Source organism: Amblyraja radiata, chromosome 9 (assembly GCF_010909765.2).
Source record: "Amblyraja radiata isolate CabotCenter1 chromosome 9, sAmbRad1.1.pri, whole genome shotgun sequence".
In the NCBI taxonomy this organism is placed as follows: Eukaryota; Metazoa; Chordata; class Chondrichthyes; order Rajiformes; family Rajidae; genus Amblyraja; species Amblyraja radiata.
Genome location: NC_045964.1, coordinates 50,444,757 through 50,468,329, shown reverse-complemented (window position 1 = coordinate 50,468,329; position 23,573 = coordinate 50,444,757). Strand labels below are relative to the sequence as shown.

Here is a 23,573-nt window from a genome sequence, read left to right as displayed (position 1 = left end):
GCCAGGGACATCGGGCCTCCGTACAGGCAATTGCGGTGGCCTCAATAGGCCTGACTTTGGGGTGAACATAGGGTGGGGACTGGACATTGTGCCTTCCTCCACAGTGCTATCCACTGTGGGGGGATGATTTTTTTTGTCAAATTGTTGTCCTGTAGGTCTGTGTCCAAGATGGCTGCCGTGAAGAGAGAGTGGACGCTGGCGCGCTTTGGCTGCCGCTGATCTCTTTTCACACTGTGTTTTTGATTTTCTGTTTTTGGATTGAATTCTGTTTTTAATTTGTGTCACTGTGATGTCTTTAATTACTTGTTTTATTCCGATTATATGTTTTTATTCCGATTACTATGTAAGGTGTCCTTGAGATGTATGAAAGGCGCCCATTAAATAAAATTTATTATTATTATTATTACAGCACCTCTCCAGTGTCTCCAATAGTACTTCCAGATAAGGCAGGGGTTCACTTGCACCTCTTCTAGCCTCGTCTATTATATTTGGTGCTCCCAATGTGGCATCCTCTACATTAGCGAGACCACGTGCAAACATTTGCACTCTGTCCACTCGCAGTCGCTAATCTTTTTAACTCCGCTTCTCATTCCCATTTTGACCTTCTATACTTAGTCTCTTCCACTGCCTACTAGATCTCTCAATTGCTTGCCATTTTAACTGCTCTTCCTACTCCCACACTAACCTTTCTGTCCTGGGCTTCCTCCTTTGCCAGAGTGAGGCCACATGCAAACTGGGGGAACAGCATCTCATAGGCTGCTTGGATAGCCTACAACCTAACAGCATGAAAGTTGAATGCTCTAATACCCCAACACTTTTAGGCAATAGACAATAGGTGCAGGAGTAGGCCATTTGGCCCTTCGAGCCACTGTGATCATGGCTGATCATCCACAATCAGTACCCCTTTCCCGCCTTCTCCCCATATCCCTTGACTCCCCTATCTTTAGGAGCTATTTAACTTTCTTGAAAGCATCCAGAGAATTGGCTTCCACTGCCTTAGGGTCAGAGAATTCCACAGATTCACAACTCTCTGGGTGAAAACGTTTTTCCTCATCACCGTTCTAAATGGCCTACCCAAACTGTGGCCCCTGGTTCTGGACACCCCTACATTGGAAACATGTTTCCTGCCTCAAGCGTGTACAATTCCTTAATAATCTTATGTTTCAATAAGTCTTTGCCCCATCCCATTCACCCTGCTCTTTTCACTATATGTTCATCTCTCTCCCCCCACAACCCCCCCCCTCTCCACCCATGTCCCTCCCTCCCAGAATTATATTTTACTTTTGTCCTTATCTGACATCTTTTTGTTTCTACACCTCTCGCCCTGTTTACTATCTCCACCTATCTGCCACTGCCAATCACCCCACCCCCTCAGCTGTATCCATCTATCATTCACCAGACTGTGACCCAGTCCATGTCTTCTAATTAATCATCCCACTCCATCACTCTGAAGAAGAGTCCCGACGAAACGTCTATTTCCCTCCATATATGCTGCCTGACCCACTGTTCCTCCAGCACTTTGTGTTTTGCTGAACATGACAGTTGTGATGAGTTACCATAGTTGTCTTAATAAATCAGTACTTAAAATTTTACTTTTTAAATTTCTGTTAACAGGGAACATCAATGAAGCAAGAAGAATCCTAAAAACATTAGAAGATTCTGTCCCAGGGTTAGCCATGGTCCGTTTAAGACGAGTGAGCCTAGAACGTCGCCATGGAAATATTGATGAGGCAGAGTTTCTGCTACAAGATGCTATTAAAAACAGTAAAACACCCAATGAGTCATCTTTCTATGCTGTGAAGTTGGCTCGACTTTTATTCAAAGTAGAGAAGAGTCTTCCCAAGGCCAGGAAGGTTCTAGTGGAAGCCATAGACATTGATACGGTATGAATTAAATTATCTCAACTCCAAACTTTTTAAACCCAGTCTATTGCAAACAAGCTAGTGGAGCAGCGATTTCAATTTTACTGAAGATGAGCATTTTCATATCTGGAAGCATTCAGCATCTATAGAATGATAGTTTGATTTTAATGAACTTTTCAATATACATAAAACATGCATTGTATCAAAAGCTAGCAAACAATTCTTACATAGTTCTCTGAGAAATATAACTAAATCATTTGCATGCACAAGCACGGTCAAAATTGAGTTCTATACGTACTGAGGTAATTTCATCATTAGACGTGAGTGTTGTGAAAAAGGTGAACTCTGTCCACACAGCGCTAAGAAGAGTTTACAGGTGTGTAATTGATTCAAAATAACTATTATTTAAAGTGAATCACTGAAATGTTAATCTGTTGGATTTGTGGACAAACAGATTTTAATTACATGGCATCTCTGAGCTTCCTTTAGCATAAGGAATTAATTTGAAACTTATTTTACTTGACTTTCACCTATTTTTCAATTCTCACTACAATCCCCCAGACTATTGGCTAATTTTCTGTTTAATGAGATGATATCTTTTAAACCTAGTAAGATTAATTAGTCCTTGCCACTGATTTCACTGTCGGGTAATCTCCTTGCCCTCCTCGCATTGAGCTGTTAGTGAGAAAAATGTGCAAAGTTCAATTTAAATGTTTTACATGTGAATGCTTTTATAATACAAAAAAATGGTTATTTGTATGAGATGTTAGTACTGTTTTTAATCCCTGTTGAAATTTAATATATCTTCCAAATTCAAGATTGTACATTACACAATGAAGTCTTTCTCAATTTTCCATTTTTGAGTGTTTACGGTCTCTGATTACTGTACTCAAGTACATTTGTAATTTCCCTTTCTGTTAGTGTGTACATATTAGCACATTCAAGAAGCAATTATTGCAACAATTAAATTAAAAAACATAATTATAATTGACAACATTCTGAAAATTATGCCTTCTGCAAATCTTTGTCTCTTTTCTGACCAGATGAATTGTGTTTTATTAAAAGATGGTGAAAATGTTTTGCTGTTTAATATAAATGTTTCGGTCTTTGTTAATGTGGCGTATTTTGATATATGAATCGGTCTTAAATAACACATTTGTAGGCAATTTGAACAGAAATATATTTACTTGAGCTTTCACTTTCGCCATTCCTGTGTATTTTCAGATTACCTTCTGCAATGTTTTGACCCATTGGATCATCTCTAATGACTTTATTCTACTACCATATACCATGCTGTGTACAGCTGGGTATGTCTCTTAATCCCATCCAGTGACAGAAATTTGCCACAGTCCACCAGTTCAGGAAATGTATTTTCAAAAAAAGTGCTGATTTTTATTTTCCCTCCCATTCTCCAGGCTGTCTAAGACGAATGCAACTTCTCCATGGAAGCCCAAGTGCAAATTGTTGACAAGACTGGGAATCTGACTCGGGATTCTGACTTGGGAGCTGAACAATTAAATGTAGTCCTTTAGTTTCTATGAAATAAGTTTTGCCATATTTTAACTAGGTAGCATTTTGGATGTTGCAAACATTTGGTTAATGGTGGTTGATTTGTTTTAATTTTCAGGAAAGCACCAAACTGTATTTGAATCTGTTGGAACTTGAATACAATTCAGACCTCAAACTGAATGAGGAAAACATTCTGAATGCATTTGACATTGCAATAAGTAGCTCAATGCCAATTGAAACAAGGATTGCCTTCTCCCAGCGAAAAGTTGAATTTTTGGAAGACTTTGGCTCAGATGTGAAAAAGTATGTTTTAATTTTGCTTTAGTGGATGTTATGAAACCAAAGATTGCATTTAAAAATCTGCTTGTTTAATAAGAAACTGGTGAATGTATTAGTAAAGATTTGGGTTTTTTTCTTTAAAAAGACAACTGAAACATTGACCTTTGTTGTTTACTTGGTCTTTATATTGTACATTTTCCTCTTTTACCATGTGGCCATTTAAGCAAATAGTTTGCATTTGTACTGATATTAATATTTTACTTTTTCTCTAATCCATAATCAGGATTTTTTTTAAATAGCAAATTTCAAGTTTTTAATGGGTAAATTTAAAATATATTGTAAATATAATATGGCTCTTAATCAGTAATTCATTTTGGGAGAAGCAAAAGAACAACTATTTAGGCATAATGTTATCTAAATGTACTGTTTTGTACTATTCTGTTTCCAAAGTTATTGTTTTATTTATTGATTAATTTCCCGTTCAAATTATTCACCTTGAGCGGCATTCTATAAGAATTAAGTAGAATAACATATATAGTGACTGCTGGTTGTTACATTGTATATATACAACATGGGAAGTAGATTAGAATTCTCAGTAACAAGAGCTCATATATGCAGTCACACTTGTGATGCCAAATAAAAGTAAGGATCTCTTACCTTGATGGCACAGTCTTCAGCTGTGTCAGCTGAGCATTATATATGGTTGCTATAAATCGCAGGCACATTTTGAACTACATATCAATCTTCGAGCAACTAGTTTAATCAGTAGTAAGGAACTGCAGATGCTGGTTTACACCAAAGATAGACACAAAATGCTTGAGTAACTCAGTAGGACAGGCAGCATCTCTGGATAGAAGGAATGGTTGATGTTTCGGGTCGAGACCCTTCTTCAGACTCGACCCAAAACATCACCCATTATTTCTATCCAGAGATGCCATCTGTCCTGCTGAACTACTCCAGCATTTTGTGTCTAGTTTAATCAGTTTTTGTTTTAACTCCACTAATACCTTTTCTGGTAACAGCTTTAATGGTAGTTTTTTTTATGTTCGAACAACATAGCTTTTGAAATATTCTTTGTTTAGGAACAAACATTAATTGTTTTCTATCTCCTAGACTCATGGTGGCATATGATGATCATCAACAGCTTTTAAGAGATCAAGAATCATCTAAAAGAAAAGCAGAAATTGGGCAAGTATTGTTTTTCTTCGTGAATATATTTAATAGCAGTGGAATACGAATTGCATCAGAAGCCCAAATATTGGAGATGTACAGTCGAGAACAAAGGGGGACCCGGCGTGGGGGCCCGCCGAGAACAGACGGCTGTGGAGGCCAAATCAATGGATATTTTTAAGGTGGAGATTGGCAGAGTTTTGATTAGTAAAGGTGTCAGGGGTTATGGGGCGAAGGCAGGAGAATGGGGTTGAGAGGGAAAGATAAATCAGCTATGCTTGAATGGCGCGTATTGATGGGCCGAATGGCCTAATTCTGCTCCTAGAACTTTAGAGGAAGGGGGCGAAGAAGGGATGAGTACTTTTTGTAGCTTTGTCGGCGAGTTTGAGGCAACTCTTTTGTGTACTTTGTACGTAAAAACAATGATTTTCACTGTACATCGGTTCACGTGACAATAAAAGTATCATCATCATCCAGCATCATGTATAACGTAAAACCTTTCTTTTCTGGGGGACTTCGTTGTTGGACTTCAAATATGTTTTAATACCTCCTTTGAGAAATGGTGTAACCAGTGATCCTCGCCTAAAATAGCATTGCCATTCCACTTGATAGGACACCAATTCACTTTTTAAGTTCCTTCTATGATGTTGGGAACCTATTAAGGTAGGACATAGGAACAGAATTAGGCCATTTGGCCCAATGAGTTTTCTCCATCTTTCAATTATGGCTGATTTTACGCACACTAGAATGGTATTGGTTTATTATTGCAACATGCACACAGAGATGGTGGCAAACTTTGCATGCTATACAGTCATCATACTATATACGTGTAGAATTAAGCCATACAAGTATGAAAGGTAGACCAAAGAGAAAAACCTAGTGTTGATTATAGTGTCACAGCATTATAACATTACACTTGCAGAGAAATCGCAGATAAAAAGTGCAAGGGGTGCAATGAGGTAGGTTGGGAGATTATGGCTACACCCTTAGCTTGTGGAGGACTGTTTAATGGTGCGGTAACAGCTAGGAGGAAGCTTTTCTTTGATGTGTTGGTACATGCTTTCAAGCTTTCTGATCTTCTGACTGGCAGAAGAGGGAATGGCCAGGGTGTAAATGGTCCTTGATGATGTTGGCTGCCTTCCTGGGGCAGTGGGAAGTATAAGTGGAGTTGGTTGGAAGGGGAGGGACTTGTTTAGTGATGGACTGGGGCAGAACTGGTCGCTGTACCTAAGTATGAAGCATCCAGATGGTTGTGCATCTATAGAAATTGGTACGTGTCGTTGGTGACATGCCAAACTTCCTAATCCCTCTAGAGAATAAAGTGATTTTCCTCCTCCTAGTTCTAAATGGCGTAATATGTTTGACAATGAGGGTAAAGTTATCCCTTATTGACAAACTTAATTCCATTCCTAGACAGTGAGTGGAAATATAATTTATGCATCAAGCCTGCTAAGAAGCCTTTTAAGAATTTGCTGATTTCAATGAGATCACTCTTCAACTGAAACTCATACAGGAAATCGGTCAAGTAAATCTTTGCTGCACTTTCTCCTTGCTAACTGCACAGTTGCATAGAATGTGCATTCTTGTAATATAAGTATTTAATATTTAGTTTCTAAACTTTCACAGTAATTGTCTTGTAACTAATTTGCTTCCCCCCCCCCCCCCGACACATGTCTGAAGAAGGGACTCGACCCGAAACGTCGCCTATTCCTTCTCTCCATGCCTGCTGAGTTTCTCCAGCATTTTTTTGTCTACCTTTGCTAATTTTATGTTATGTCTAAAATTTGACAGGTTGGAGGAACCAGAAGAGAAAAAGCAAAGAAATGACACAACATTAGAATCTACCCAGCTGATGAGTGGGGACTTGCAGGCTAATCAGGCTGCATATAACTACAATGCTTGGTACCAGGTGGGGAGACTGCTCAAATTACATTACTTTAATACAGAAAATCATAAAACAGTTATGACAAGGAAAAATCTTTTCTTAGCCAGTGTAAACATTTTCTTGATGCATAGTTGCTCCAATTTGGGGGGGATAAAATGAAATATTGTTTTAGATTTGACTGGTCTTTCTAATCTCTGGTAATTAGTGCTAGAACAGTAAGATCTGTCCAACAGAACAAGTCAGGCAATGAATTGGCAAAGATGGAGATTGGCTGATACATGCAATACATGTCAACCCCTCAAACTACTCCTTTCCCTTTGTATACATGCTATTCGACTAGCTCTGCAGACCCACATTTGGACACTTCTGTACTTTGGAATCCATTATAAATTTGGGGAGATGAGCCGAGACAATGCTGAATATTAATTCTAGATCTCGTGATATTTTATGGCTTGCTAACCTAAATATCGCTTGTCCTTATTCATCTAAATACCACCCTTACATTTGTCTGTAATATAACTGTGAAGGCCCAATTCTGTTTTCAGGATATTATGCCACATTGATACCACAATGCTAAATATTTAAATACATCAAAGATCTTGCCATCAGCAGCTCTAAAAATGGTTTACTCAAAACATAATCACGTGATCTATTATGTACCTTGCATCCTCAAAGCCAATTGACCTTTGAGTACATGTTGGGACATCATGTTATAGAGGTTCAAGACGTTGGAGAAACTGCACCTGGAATATTGTCTGTTTCTACTCGCCATACTATAGGAAGGGTGTAATTAAAATAGAGAGGGTGCAGTAAAGATTTGCAAGGATTTTGCTGGGACTGGGGTGCCTACGTAATGCGGAGCGACTTGATGGACTGGGGTTATTTTCCCAGGTGTGAAGCATAGAAAAATAGCTGCAGGAGTAGGTTATTCTGCCCTTCAAGCCACAGATATGGCTTTTTCCCCATATCCTTTTGCACTAAGAGCTAAATCTTAACTCCCTCTTGAAAACATCCAGTGAATTGGCCTCCACTGCCTTTTGTGGCAGAGTAGTCCACAGATTCAAAACTCTCTGCGTGAAAAAGTGAAGCAGAGGGATGATCTTAGAGATATGGGTGTATATGGATGATTTTAGAAATATGGGGTGTGTATAGGGCGGATGGGAATTATACCCCTCCCCCCCCCCCAGTCTAATATTAGCGAGCACAGGTCTAACGTGAGGGGAAAGATTTAAAGGGGACCTCTAAGACTTTTTTTACACATGGTGGTAGGTATATAGACCAATCTGCCACATGAGGTAGTAGAGGCATTTACAATTACAATATGCAAAAGACATTTGAACAGGTACATGGAAAGGATTGTTTTGAAGTGATATGGGTCAAATATAGGCAAACGGGATTAGGTTAGAAAGCCACTTTTGTCAACATGGACACAATGAGCTGTGCAACTATATGATCCATTGTGGTTTGATGGGTATGCAGAAACAGTATATTTATTTTTAAAATATGAACTCCCAACTTGAAGAAGATGCATCTTAGGAGTGCATATTGGATTTGAAAAACAAAAGTAGCTTGCTGTTGACAATGTTAAAATGAATCCATATCAGTGGCACAAGTCAAAACTCTGTAACTGTGCGGCACCTGATCATGAAAGGTAGTGAACAGTTCCATGTGAAATTAATGCATTAAGAATATAGCGTCTTTGATGTAAAACTCAGCAAGAGTACAAAATAAGTGACAGAAGAACTTACAAATATCAATCGGAAGCAGCAGTTGAATGAAACTTTTGACTTCATGAGATCCTTGATAGCACAAACACCTGTCTTTTGTTCACCTTAAATAATATCAAATAATAACTGAATCCATTGTACCAACATCTTATTGAGCCCCATCAGAACAGCATCCTACACCATCTATATTTAGTGGTATTTCAATGGCCGTCTCCATCATCTAGTCCAAAACAAGGCATTTTAGCTTGGATCAAAATGTTTAGCCCGAACTACAATTTATCAGATATTGGAAATGCAGCAAAGCTGAATCATGTTTAGATTTGGCCGTGCATGGCAATATCTATTAAAGCAGACAAATCAGGCAGTGATCACCTCTGACTGCAGCATCAAACTATTTACCATGACATTTCCTGATAATAGCATTGCCAAATTACACATTTACTTTCTCCAGTGGTCGGCATTGACTTGAAACTCGAGCTCAACCAGTTGCTACTATAACAAGTCAAAGCTGATAATTTTATGTTAAGTTGAGTCCTTTGGCTATCTAAATACTTACAAGATACAAGTTAGATGTTTATTCAAATGCTATTCATATACCTGGGTGCATGCCACTATTCATTTGATGCCAATCCAATAAGGTGGGCCATTTGGCCAGTGTCCATCTACTCCTTAAACTGACTGTCCTGTCAGTTAGGATTGCTCATCTCAATTTGGGTCTGTAAACTTGATAAATATAAGGGACTTTTCTGTATAACCAAATGTGGAATTTCATTGGAGTACCTAATCTTAACCTGGAAACACAAAATGGTATCACCATCAACATATTTGTAGTTTTCAAGCAACATCTCTTGCTAAATATTTGACCAGTGTTTTCTTTTCCAACAGTACAATTATCAAACACCCTGGAACTATGGGCAGTATTACCCACCACCTCCTACATAATTTGCTGGCATTTACCGTGGGAATGAAGAATTTTTCTTTTGTTTTAAAAGTAAAAAGTGGTAAATATTGCTTTTTAAAGGATGTTGCCCAAGATTATGGAATTTTTTTTTTTTTAATGAATAAATCTGGGGAAAAGTGTTTCATGCAAACTACTCAGCCAACCATTGTTTATATTTGCATAAACAAATTCTCATATCTTTTTGAATGTTTTTTTTTTAATTCTCCTTTAATTTGTTAATAGGAAAATAAATTTAAAAATGTTACAGAATATCATTGATGGTATAGTTTCTTAACTGCCAATTTTGTGCAAAAGTAATTTTTTGAAAAGTTGCTGAGAAAATATGTAATCTAATTTCAAAGTACAGCTAGTGTACTTGTTAACTTCAAAGAAGTATTTTCTCTTTCTGGAATAAATGAAAATAAAATTACACATCTGGAGGTCTTGACTTTTCGTATACAAGTGTCAGTAATAACACCAGGTTTGTGAATGAAGAAGTGATCTATTTATTAGCCAACTAACACATTAATGCAATGGAATATTGATATGTCCCAGCGAATCTAGACTAGTTAGTTCAAAATCATACATAAAAATTGTAAGTTCAGTTTCATTAAAGCGATTTCTAATAGCTATAATTGGCTAACAACATCACATATGAAAGATGTCTGCAAACGTGCCATCTAGATGCTCTCTCAATTTGGAGCATCTTTGTTAACAGATGCTCAATGTCATAGGAGGTCATTCTATTCTGGTAAAATGGGATTATTTGAATCAAAGGCTTTTCTTAAATATAATGCAAATCAGTTGTGTTATCATGTCAGTACCTGTACCTGTATTGGATTTGCCAAGTGTTCCATTGCAGCATCCTCAAGACATAGCCAGTGTAATTCTGCAATTGTTTAGAAAGTTTGTTGCCAAAAGATGAGCAATTCTGAGTAAAGGTCAGCTAAAAGTAGGTTACACCAAGCATGAGAGCATTTGAAAAAAACATAGGTTTATTTCAGTTCTCATTCCTATAAAACATGTTATGTACACATTCTTCCAATAACTTTTTTCTAATTAATGAAATTGTTTAAAATATTCTTTATTTATTACCTCTCAGCAGTAGCCAAAATTCAGGGTTACTTTCCCAGTTATTGAGAAAACCATTTAAATTTTTACAGCTAGAATAGTTTGTGAATTTTGTTCTTTTTGGAACTAATCTTCTGGGAACAGATCCATTTCATAATATATCTCTTTTTGACTGTTTTCTAAATCTGTTTCTTTGCAACTGTGCACAATGTTAACATTGCTGGGTGATGCAAAAATAAATCTTTTTACAAAAGTTGTGATGTTTCTAATTGAAATTGAAAAAATATATAGAATACATTATAAGCTAGAGTGATTAATTCTTTTTATTTTCTAAGCATTAAAATTTTTTTTTAAACGAATTGCAAAATTTGTTTAATGTTTTTCTCAGTTGAAATGATTCTCAAGCCCGCCTCAATCTCTTTCCAAAAAAAAAGTTACTCTTCAGCCCTTAATGATGCAGTCAAAAACTTGCTCAACCCCATTAATAGTGTTGTTTGTATCAGAGTAATTAGTGGATCTATAGCAGGTCTTTTGTGGAGCTATTTAAGTAGTCCCATTCCCCTATAGGTCTATTTTCCTTTGTATTCATATGTTGCATGGGATGGGAGATTGCAACCTTCATGTGGTCCGCCCCATTTCGACAAATGTAATCAACCTGGCGTGCACATTCAAATAAGATCAAATAGAACAAGTTGTCCTACAACCTTAGGCATAGCTGCCAAGTAGTATGGATTTTCCGTATTTCGTACGGAAATGCATTACGAATACGGAAATACGAATTTGCGTTAAATACGGATTTTTAAAAAATTCGACCATGGATAATCATTACAAGTTACCGCTGCGCCGGCCATGTTGCAGCCAAATCCCCTTGGAATTTTACATTTTTTAAATGCTCGGGTTTATGGAGTACTGCAGAAAGATTGGAGTCGTTTATCACTTGATTCAACTGAGATTAAAACGATTTGTCAACTGCCACTGTTAGCACTTGTTAACAGCCAGTAGTTAACACGTAGTTATACAATGTGTCACCAAAACATCGATCTGCATTTCACAATCAATATAATTGTGTTTTGACCAAGTATTAATGACGCCGCGTTCCTTTGAATAAAATTCACAGGAGATTTTCTTAAAACTTACTGTCATTAGCTCATAATATCCGCTGAAGAAATAACACGATAGACCACTCTGGAAGTGCAAATTTTGCTGTACACTTCATACTAAAGAACACATCATAATACTTCCTGAGTGAATTAATGGGGTTAGATTTTTTTTTAATCTGTTTTCTAGAATTAATCGATACCCACCCTATGTACCTTCAGATTCCAATCGTAATTCAGATTTTTTTTGTTTTCCTATTTGTCAATTTTTTGTGCCGATTATTTGGCGACCAATCAACCACTGTCTCTAAGGGGGTTGCGTCCAATCACCGACCAGCTTCCCTTAAAATTCCCGTCCAATCAACAAATTGGTCTCCTCCCGTCCAATCAACCGCTGTCTCCAAGGGCATTGTGTCCAATCACAAAATGCGCTGGACACTTGGTGGCCAATCAGACGCAGTCTCAGAGGGGTGTTGCGATTTACCAATCACCTACCAGCTTCCCTTACTGAGAGAGAGAGATGCAAGAAAGCAGCTATGACATAATACAAAATAAACTATTACAAATACACAATAAACAAGTTGTGCATTCTTGTACTCTTACACAGTATGATCATACACCTGGGGAGACCGCCGTGAGGGATTGCACATTAAAAAAATGTGTATGATCGCACATTAAAAAAAAATTCCAGCAAAATGGCACTGCGTAAAAATACTGATTTCCACAGCAAAATACTGATTTTCAGGTACTAGAATACTGAAATGTTCTGACAAAACTTGGCAGCTCTGCTTAGGCTGTGCACGCTTTTTCTGGTGACAAATCAACCCATTTCCTCTAACATGTTTGCATCATCTTAATCATTAATCAGTCTAAATTACATTCTCTACATATCTACCGTTATGATTTTATGTACTAATTAAAATGTGATTGACAGCATAAGTTCCAATATAAAACTTTGCAAAAAACCCGTAAAATATGGTTCTCTTCAACTCTATTGCAATAGTACCTTTACAAGCACAGTTGCAGTATGTTGTGTGATAAATTACATTTCTTGAAAATCCAGTGATTATATTGATAGGATTCTCAGATCCACAATTATCCTCGTGGCTCAATGTGTCCAGATCGAGGCGTCAGTGGAGTGGGTTGCTGTAATGGAATACTTTATTGTCACATGTGACGGGCACAGTGAAATTCTTTACTTGCACATCCAATGTATAGCAATGTTACAAAATTTTGAGATTTAAAAAATCAAGTCTTTAATTTATCCCATCAGATAAAGCATAAAAAGAAGTTTAATTTGACACCTAATTCACTTTCATATCTTCAGTATTAAAAAAGTTATGGCCATTTTCATACTCGGAAATTGGCATCTTGTTCCCTTTTGTTTTTTAATTGACTTAACACAAAAGCTGTGATCGAGAACATTTAAAAGACCATAACTTTCTTAAAAATTAAGAGAACTGAAAAAAATGTTCAATTATTATAGATTGAAGCATTCTGAAACAAATATGAAACAATCTTACTTAGATGACTTGAAATTAAAGCATATAATTAGTTAGTTACCTAATTGTAGCTAATTACAAAATTCTATTACTAGATCTAAACACCTATTAATTTCTTAAGAATAGATTAACATTTTTAAATAGCCTAAGTGTCCAAATAACATTCACACAAGAATTCACAATATAACATAATTTTTAAATCTCATTGTCATGGGTTTATAGGCCAAATGGAAGGAATTTAATGTTTAATACCTGTAAATTAATGGCCATTTAAATCACCTTGCAAGTGGGGTTTTCTGGAACGCGACCATTTGGAACGTTGAGGTTGCGGTGATTTCAGTCCCCCATATCGGCAGCAAATACACTGCCGGTTCTTCGGGGGGAAAAAAATCACCGTTTCGCAACTTAAAATGTGAATTAAATGCATCTTAAGAAACACTTTTACACATATAAATAAACTACTTTCTTTTGCCTGTCCCCTACATAAAATCCGTCCCCGTTGTCGGCTTCAGAAACTGATTTTAAAATCTGAGAGGCATTGAGAGTGCGGCGCCATGTAGGCACTGCATCTGGTGCTGTTCCAAGTGGCTGAGCATGGAGGTTCGATGGGGTACACTGGCAACATCACCTGGGTGACCCAGTGCCGCTGTCAGGACAACGGGCTTTTACGGCAAAGTTGAGACTACATAGTTAACAACTTGACTTGAATCACACAAAATGGTGCTGGAAACATGGCTGGTGTACTGTCTCAGAGTGATCTACTATTCTTAATACACCTGTACTTAAGTATGATTGTCATAAGGAATAGGAGTAGATTTAGGCCATTCGGCCCATCAAATCTAATCATGGCTGATCCATGGCCCTCATAACCCCATTCTCCTTCCTTCTCCCCATAACCTCTGACACCCGTACTAATCAAGAATTTATCTCTGCCTTGAAAATATCCACTGACATGGCCTCCGCAGCCTTCTGTGGCAAAGATTTCCACAGATCCAACACCCTCTGACAAAATTAATTTCTCCTCATCTCCTTCCAAGAAGAACGTCCTTTCCTTCTGAGGCTATGACCTCTCCCACTAGTGGAAACCAAAGATCTTATATAGATAGTTCACTCGACGAAAAAGCCGTAGTAGGGTCATGGGTAATCTTTAGCACCATTTCCGTAACAGGCTTTCGTCTTCGCACCAGATTCTATAGCGGAGCAAAGATACTAGTGCGGAGACGGAAGCCGGTTATGGAAATATCCTCGTAAAAATTTTCTCAGGAGCATTTTCTTTCTGCCTGTCTGCCTCACAATAAAAAGCAAAAAGATGCCTATATTCCGTCCACAGCGTATGGGGAGTCTGGTCCGGATCAGCACGGCTGGGACGCCAGGGTAAAGTTGCGGGGAGGTTTGCAATGTATTTTTATGTAATGTTGTCCCTTGTCTGGGCCTTGAGTCCGAAATAAAGTTTGTCATTATATATAAAAATCTGGAGAAATATATATGTGTGTGTTATATGATTATATATATCCATATATGTGTGTATGTGTATTTTTTCCTACACAATCTAATCAGTTGTATGGCCGTTGAATAAAATCATCCTTAAGTTATACATCATTTGTTATAGAAGGAACTGCAGATGCTGGAAAATCGAAGGTAGACAAAAGTGCTGGAGAAACTCAGTGGGTGCAGCAGCATCTATGGAGCGAAGGAAATGGGCAATGTTCAGTCTGAAGAAGGGTTTCGGCCCGAAACGTTGCTTATTTCCTTCACTCCATAGATGCTGCTGCACCCGCTGAGTTTCTCCAGCTCTTTTGTCTACATCATTTGTTAATCTTGCTCAAAAAAAAATTATTTTGTTAAATACTTCATTTAGATAATCCCACCATTACAGACAGATCTCATTCCACTCTCTGGCTATTGGTAAGACCAGACCCATTTTATTGTTGAAAAACAATTCCATAGACACAAAAAAACATTAAGGAACATTCCAAGAGTAGAGCAACTGGAATCTTCATATTGCTATTATTTTACCAAATACCTCAGTTTATAACAATGTGAATAGATGAATTACAGAGTGCAAGTTTCAACTCAAACACAGCACATGAGCCATTTAAAAAAAGCATTGAAAAAGAAAATTAACAGAATTATAATTTATTAACATATTAATCATTAACAAAAAATAAGAATTATGAATTAACAGAATTATGAATCTAACCCTATATCACACACACAAACTGTTCCCCCGCAACGCTGATTACACTGCGAGAGAGATAACCACAATCCGGGTCGAGTTTACTGAAATGGCCGTAGAAAAGGCCGACGTTCCGCTCCGTTGCGTACCCCCACCCCCTCTCCCATATCAACTCCTGTTTGTCAGCTATAAAAACCTGGATGCAACATAACTTCCTCAAACTCAACAGCGATAAGACAGAATTCCTCCTCATAGGCTCCAAAGCCACACTCAGCAAAATTGATAACCCCACTCTCACCATCGACGGCACCACTGTCTCCCCATCTCCCCAGGCCCGCAACCTTGGCGTGAGCCTCACATCCGCCATGTCATTAAAACCTCCTTCTTTCATCTCCGCAACATCGCCAAACTCAGACCCTCTCTCACACCTCCCGCTGCTGAAAGACTCATCCATGCCTTCATCTCCTCCCGACTGGACTATTGCAACTCACTTCTCCTTGGCATCAGCTCCACCTACATCAACCGACTCCAACTGGTCCAGAATGCAGCCGCCCGACTCATCACCCACACCAAATCCTGGCATAACATTACTCCAGTCCTCAAACAACTTCACTGGCTTCCCATCTCCCACCGGATCACCTACAAAATCCTTATCCTCACCTACAAAGCCCTCCACCATCTGGCCCCCCCCATATCTCACTGACCTCCTCTCCCCCTACCAACCCTCACGGTCCCTCAGATCCACATCAGCCGGTCTCCTCTCCATCCACAAGTCCAACCTCCGCAGTTTTGAGGACAGAGCCTTCTCCAGGGCAGCTCCCAGGCTCTGGAACTCCCTCCCCCAACTGATCCGCAATTCCGTGTCCCTCACCATCTTCCAGTCCCGCCTCAAGACCCATCTCTTCACCTCTGCCTATCCTTAGCCCCACGTCCCCCTCCCTTTTCATCTGTGCATTAATTGCCTCATATTGTGTTTTGAATTGAATTCTGTCTTTACTTTGTGTACTAGTCATGTCTCTACTATTTATTTCCCTTACATGTTTTTCCTCTACCTGCTAAATTTTTGTAAGGTGTCCTTGAGACTCTTGAAAGGCGCCCATAAATAAAATTTATTATTATTATTATTACACGTCAGCCCATTGGCTTTAGCAGGAGTGGACTATCTTGCCCCGCTATATGATCTTTGGTGGAAACATCCTCTCCACATCCACTCTATCCAAGCCTTTATTCTTATGTGTTTACGTATAGTAGGATTTTTACTGAACTGCATCCGGTGGGCGGCGCGACTTTCGTCAGCAGCGGCCTCTGCAGTCCGTCTGCGTTTTTATTATTTTATGTCTTATGTTTTTATGTAGTTTTTGTTATTTTTGTTGGGGTATGTGTGTGGGGGGGTGGGGGTGGTGTGGGTAACTTTTAAATCTCTCCCTGCACGGGAGACCCGACCTTTTCTTTCTCGGGTCTCCGTTGTCGTTGGGGCTGCAACGAGGAGCGGCCTCCAACAGGAAGACCGGGGGCTCTGGTGCCGACTACTCACCTCACCGTCGCGGAGCTGGCCGAGTCCAGAGCGGGTGGAGCTGTGGTGGACGCTGCTGCGACCCGACCCCCGGAGATTCGGTGGCTGCAACTGCGGGTTTGGCGGGCGGCACCGGGAGCCCGCGGGTCCCTGGAGGGAGACCGCTTTTCAGGGCTTCCGCAACGGCGACTTCTCCCGCCCGAGTTGCGGGGTTGAAGAGCTCCTGGAGCGGGGCCTTACAGCACCGCCCCGCGCGGCTTGGAATGGCTGCGGGACTGCGAGCGCGCGCCGGGGGCTCTAACACCAAGACCCGGTGTGCGGCCTTGCATCACCCGGCGTGGCTTTAATGGCCACGGGACAATTCGCCATCGCCCGCCGGGGGCTTTGACTTTGACTTTGACTCTGACATGGGGGGGGGGGGGGGGGGGGGGGGGGGGGGGGGGGGGGGGGGGGGGGAGAGTGCAGTGGAGAGATAAGTTTTTTTGGCCTTCCATCACAGCAATGTGATGGATGTTTATGTAAATTATGTTGTGTCTTGGGTCTATTTGTATGTAATGTATGGCTGCAGAAACGACATTTCGTTTGGACCTCAAGGGGTCCAAATGACAATAAATTGAATTGTATTGTAAAAAAGCAAAGATCCTATAGCGGATCTTTGCAAAAAAAAGTTCGCAGCGATGTTGTTTTCGCAGTTGTGCACATGCGCAGTGTGCTACACTGACTATGCACATGCGCAGTGTGCTACACTGACTACGCACATGCGCAGTTCCATCTTTCCCCCGCGACTGCGTCACTTGTTCGCTGTTAGATTGCGCGTGCGCGCTGGTTCTTTCTCTCTCGGCGGGCACAGGGATCGGTTGTGGAGGCGGCGGCCGCGATTCTGGTGAGCTTTCCCCGGCCAGGTGTAGCTGAAGCTGAGCTCGAAATATCTTTACCAGGCGGCTGAACATCCCATCGCCGTCCACGTACAACCGCCAGTGGTGTTCTGGTTGTGCGAGTGCGAAGGGGCAAATGGCGGCGGGGCCCGGCGAGGAGGCCCCAGGCGCGCCGGGGTGCGGTGCGTGGTCCCGGCTCTATCTCCGGGAACTGTTCGGGCAAAGACAGCACGATTCAGGGGGGAGGAGCGACGGCGGCAGAGGAGAGGAGAGGGTGTTGGTGGGAATGGGACTGAAGGCGTAGTTTCCGCCGACGTGTCGGGAATCTGCAGCCATGCGGCCTCTGCCTGTGGAGTCCGAGCGTCCCTGATTCAAGTGAAATGTGTTTAATTATCACGTGTACCGACAACGGAACAATTACATTAATTGCAACGGCGTTACTGGCTTGTAAACAGTACACATGACCAATATATAATAAACACATTTAATAAGTTAATAACCACGATACTAATACAGAATAGAAACCTGAAGTCCGTGCGACGAAAGAAGGTCCATCGTCCATAGTTTCGTGTTCAAGAGCCACATGATTGTTCTTGAACTTTAGTCATAGCTTTCTGACTTCCTAGCTTTCCAATGTAAGGAACGAAAAGAGAGTATGGTCAGGGTAGCGTGGGTCCTTATATGGTGGATTGTTGGCACCTGTGCGAACCAGGTGGTTTCCACCACTTTTTGGAATCTCCTTTATTCCTGGTTGTTTGAGTTGCTGAGCCAGGCTGTGATACAACCAATCAATATACTCTCATGTACATCTGTAGAAGTTCAAGAACATTTGTGCTCACGAGTGTTCTTGGTGGAGTTTGAGCTGCTTGTGTAGAGCTTGAATGTCTCTGTGACAGATCCAGCTGATACATTGCATTGTATATTTTAAATTGGTTCCAGGCAGAACTTTTTGGTAGGTTTCTAAGATCTAAACTTATTGGTGTGCCTGAGGTAGTATAAACTTAAGAGGATGGTCGATTTTCTCCCCTGAAGAACATGGGTGAACCAGATAGAGTTTTTGACAACTCAGCAGTTTTTAATGCTCACTATTTCTCAAACTAGTTCCCTCCCATCCCAAATGTTTCAGTTTTAACTAAATTTATATTCCCCAGCTACATTGATGGTTTGAACTCTGGTCTTGAAATTGTTAGTCCAGATTCTCAATTATATCCACTCCATAACTGCTGCATCCAGGACTATATGAAAGATGGCTAAAGGGAAAGCCATTTGTGAACGTTCAGGTTTTCAAGTAATAGAGATTTAATTAAAATTATCAAAATTGCTCATGTCATGGAGCATCTGTGGAGAGAAAGGAATATCTCAGGCAAATTACTTTTATTTGCCCACAGACCCACCATGCAGCTGTTTCTACGAGCTCAAAACACCCACACACTTGATGTAACTGGGGAAGAGACTGTTGGAGAACTTAAGGTACACATTATTCGCTTTTGGTTCACTGAAGTTTTAGATCTTAACTGTTGTCATTGTAAATGGAAACTATTTTCTTTCTGTTGATCACTTACATTGATTCTGTTAGATTTTAGAAATCAGATTTTTCAGAGACACGGGTCTCCTGCCCCCCCCCCTTCGTGCCACCAGACTCAGCATCCCACCATTAGATATACCTTCTAACCACCGCAACTTGATCTCTGGTACATTCCTTGAAACACTTGTTCCGACACCACCTCCCTCACCACGCCCAGGGACCTAAACAGTCTTTCATGTGAGGCAAAGATTCCCTTGCACCTCATTCAAACATATGCTCCCGATGTGGTCTCCTAAATTGGCGAAATTAAAATGCAACCAATTTGTAGAGCACATGCGATCTCTGCAATGGCCATCACAAGCTCTCTGTTAGATGGTCCCTCAACTTCCCATTCCCACATCAATCTGTTAGTCCACCACCTTCTCTGCTGTTAAGGTGAGACCCAGCGGAACCAGAAGAAAAACACCTTGTATTTTGCCTGGGTAGTCTACAACCTAGTGGTGTAAACTTTGAATTTTCCTATTTCAGGTAACCAATGGCCCTTTCACCCTCCTGAAACAGCTCATCTTTTCATCTCCCTGTCATGTCCCCATTGACTAATTTTGTCCCCCTTCCACTTTGTAGTTCTTTCCACATTACCCACACATGTTGTCCCTGGAATTTCCTGGTCCTTGTTCCATTACCCCTAATTGTTCTCATTTTCACCTTCTTTACTTAATATATTTTGCATTTGTTTTTTTGTAACATTCCTCCACCCCTTTTCAACCTTCACCCTCCCCACTTGGCTCCATCTCCCCTTTTTTGGCCTTCCTCCATCTCATCCGCCTCTTCTGAACTCTATCCTTCATTCCTTCCTGTCCACCAATTATCTAATGCCCCTGGCTTGCCAACTCCGTCTCCTCTGTCACAGTCATGATGCAGAGCTTTGACCTTAAGTGTTAACTTTCTACACACATTTGTTCTTGAAGTGATTCAAGTTGATATTTGTTACAAACTTACCTTTTTAAAACTCATCTAGGCCCATATTGAATCTTTGGAAGGCATCTCTTCCGTTGATCAAGTGATCCTGTTGGCTGGCTCTCCCTTGGATGATGATGCTGTTATTGGCCAATGTGGTATCAATGAGCACACTACTCTGGAAGTAGTTGCTCGATTGTTGGGTGGTATGTATTTTACTGACTTGAATTTCGTTATTGCACTTATTGTCTTGCATGTTATAATAATGTGATAGTACGTGTAATTGAATTTTCCAACCGTCGCCTCTATCCTGTTTCTTTCCAATTACCCTTTCCCAACAATGTAGGGCTGAATTTGGGTACAGTATTTGTGTTTGCAGCAGTCATTTACAATGAGATGCCTCAATTTAAAAAAATGTCAGATTCAGATCAGTATATTGTCATAAGCACAATTCCTTGCTTGCATTAAGCTCGTGGATTAAACAGTATACCTGATAATGATAATACAACTAATGATACAATTGTGATAATACTGTAATAATGGAATCGCTGAACGAGGTAGAATTAAGAGTACATGAGTACTCTCCAGGAATGGGATGTACAAGAGGTGATTTGTTCAAGGGTCTGAGAACCGTGTGAAACACATAAACATAAAAAATAGGTGCAGGAGGAGCCCAGTCGGCCCTTCGAGCCAGCACCGCCATTCATTGTGATCATGGCTGATCGTCCGCAATCAATAACCCGTGCCTGCCTTCTCCCCATTTTCCTTGATTCCACTAGCCCCTATAGAAACATAGAAAGTGTGGAAGCAGCTGTTCTGAATGGCAAGGTTGGCCGGCATCGTTGATGTTTAAAGTATTACTGGTGCAATACTCTGAAGATGTTCTGGGTGGAAGGAAGTGATGAGCCTGTGTGGACTGGGCAATCTGTGATGGACACAGGCTCGCTGAAGTTCAGGTGGTCAAGAGGAGCAGTTGCCATGCAAGGCTGAGATGCATCTAGTCAGAATGTGTTCTATGGTGCATCAGAGGACATGGAGAATTTTCGCAGACACTTGTAAAAGTAAATACGCTGATGTGGTTTTTTGATCATTGTGAATGAACCAGGTGTGCCTGCTGGTGATGTGGCTATTTGTCAGTGGCGCATCTACCACTGCTCTGTTGACAACACAGAGTTGTGTTTGGCCTCTCTCCCTGCTTCCTTGGGTCAACAAAGCCTCCTGTATTGCTGGTGTTCAGGGCTAAATTGTTGTTCATCCGGCCGCCAACAGTGGTTTAAAGGTGCAATTGGTGCTGTGTATTTGCCCATGCAGTCTTGCATGTGTAGAGAGTAGAGGAAGAGACTGTGAACACAACCCTAAGGGGCAGCAGAATGGAGGGTGAAGGTGGATGAAATGTGGCCAATTCTATCTGACTAGAGTGTCTGTCAGGAAGCCTGTAGGCTAGTTACAGATGGCACTAAGAGTTTGTTTGGTATTATGGTGTTGAAGACTGAACTGTAGTCAATGAAGAGCATGCTGACATAGGTGTTTTTGTAGTTAAGGTGATAAGAAAGTGAAAATATGGTGGTGTCTTCCAGAGACTTTCCCTACCATTCAATGTGTTCATGGATTATTTACTCCAGGCTTCATCTCTTCTGCACTTGTTCCACATGGCCCTGATATTGGAAAAACATGTCTAGCTACCCCTTCGTTATCTTGAATCATCTGGTTTCCACAATCACCCAGAGTAGAGTATTCCAAATATTCCTAAGAACCTCTGTTTTAAATGTCTGCTCCTAATCCTGAAACTGTTCCCTCATTTGAAAAATATCTTGCTTCTCTCTCCCACCCTCCTGTCATGGGCCCTTAGTGCTTGTGTGTTTCAGTAAGATCGCGTTTCGTTGTTCGAAACTCTGAAAACTAGATATAATTTATTTAGCTGCGTGTAATAGGACAAAGCTCTGGGGTCTCTTTTGGACTGCCTCTAATGCTAGAATATTCACCCTTATGCAAGGAGAGCAAACCCGTGCGCAGTATTCCAGATATGGCCGTTTTCTGCAGTCACAACAGTGTTTTATACTGCAGCCCTCTTTCAGTAAAGATAAATATACAATTTTCTTCCATTTGTGGGTGTGATTATTGTGTGAATAATTTAAACGTCATTAACTAGTTTGAGTGCTTCTTTTTAGCAGTGTATTTACATAGAATTTATGTTGTTTCTCGCTTTCTCCTGTTAGGTAAGGTGCATGGGTCCCTTGCTCGTGCTGGAAAGGTGAAGGGCCAGACGCCAAAGGTAAATTTAATGAATCTTTGGGATCAATGTGTACATTTGGCAGGATGAGGGGGTGCGGTGGAAAGTTAATAACATTGGTTTCATAGTAAGGTTGAGCCTCACTTAAGTTTTGTTAACTTGTGTGGATACCAAGATTTAGAATAGGCTGAGGCAGTTCAGATCTCTTGACACCAAGAGAATTGCAGCCTGCTTAGTTTGTGTGTTATGCATGTAGCCAATTCCTGCCACATCTCAAAAACTTGCAGGTGGGTGGGATTTGGCCACTGAACGTTGCCCTAGTGTATGGGTGAACAGAAATATGTGTGGAGAATAAAAAGGGTTAATGTAGGACATGTGTCAATGGTCGGCATGGACTGACTGTTTCCATGCTGTATTTATGATCTGGTTTTTAAACCTTCCTGGTCATCATTTGCTTATTTGTCCCTTCCAGTTTGGTTATAATGCTGAGTGTTTAGTCAGCTGGTTTTGCACTTCATATATAGTAGTGTATTTTGGTGAGAAGCTGGTCTTTATCTGGAACGGCCTACACTGCCCAGTGTAGCTCAAATGCAACAAGTGGGTTGCTTGTGATAACAAGAAATTTAAAAAATAGTTTGGTAAAATTAAGATTGGAACCCAATATAAAAACTGCCGTTGTTAGAATTGTCTTGAATTTCCACAAGTTAATACAACCAATTATTTATGCAGGTTGCAAAACAAGAAAAGAGGAAAAAGAAGACTGGCCGTGCAAAGAGACGCATGCAGTACAATCGCCGCTTTGTAAATGTTGTGCCGTACTTTGGCAAGAGGAAGGGGCCAAATTCAAACTCTTAAATTTGTTCCTGTCATCTCAAAATCTTTGATAAGAATTGAGTATCCTGCAGACCTGAGAGTACTGGAAATGCTCCCAAAATCCAGAAAGCAAAAGGCGATATTGATCAAATTCTATAGTATGATTAATTAAAAAAATCTTACCACCTTAGTGCTTGTGTGTCCAGCAGTTTTATACATTAGATAGGCATTAGTGTACATTCATAATTTTCAACAGCACAACAGATCTAACATGTCATATCTAACTGTATAAATCCCATTTTAAATATATAATATATATATTTAATATATATATAAATTTAATAATATAAATCCCATATAAAGCTCATAGTCTGTTGTCTTGTAAGCCAAGCTGTTGCAATTCATTATCGTTGACACAGTGGTGCTGGTTTCCAACGGTGAC

General features: G+C 40.3%; 2 protein-coding genes across 4 annotated transcripts in view; both read left to right on the top strand.

Moving 5' to 3' along the window:
- prpf39 (pre-mRNA processing factor 39) overlaps positions 1-10,699 on the top strand; it is a 38,290-nt gene extending 27,591 nt beyond the window's left edge. Inside the window, exons 10-15 of one of the 3 annotated variants that reach the window (XR_004413114.1) lie at positions 1,615-1,883; positions 3,087-3,169; positions 3,278-3,382; positions 3,490-3,674; positions 4,764-4,838; positions 6,612-6,629. Coding sequence is in view for 1 of the 3 variants with exons in the window: in XM_033027354.1 (XP_032883245.1) it covers positions 1,615-1,883; positions 3,490-3,674; positions 4,764-4,838; positions 6,612-6,729; positions 9,318-9,374 (704 nt within the window). In the remaining 2 variants the exon portion in view is untranslated. Of the gene's footprint in view, positions 1-1,614; positions 1,884-3,086; positions 3,170-3,277; positions 3,383-3,489; positions 3,675-4,763; positions 4,839-6,611; positions 6,730-9,317 lie in introns of those variants that run through there. The other 2 variants (XM_033027354.1, XR_004413115.1) reach the window with 2 other exon arrangements.
- Positions 10,700-17,461: 6,762 nt separating this feature from the next.
- Positions 17,462-23,321, top strand: fau (FAU ubiquitin like and ribosomal protein S30 fusion). The gene is made up of 5 exons (XM_033027353.1): positions 17,462-17,614; positions 18,995-19,076; positions 20,150-20,294; positions 22,305-22,360; positions 23,048-23,321. The coding sequence occupies exons 2-5, from the start codon at positions 19,002-19,004 to the stop codon at positions 23,171-23,173; spliced, it is 402 nt and encodes a 133-aa protein (XP_032883244.1). The 5' UTR covers positions 17,462-17,614; positions 18,995-19,001; the 3' UTR covers positions 23,174-23,321.
- Positions 23,322-23,573: the final 252 nt, after the last annotated feature.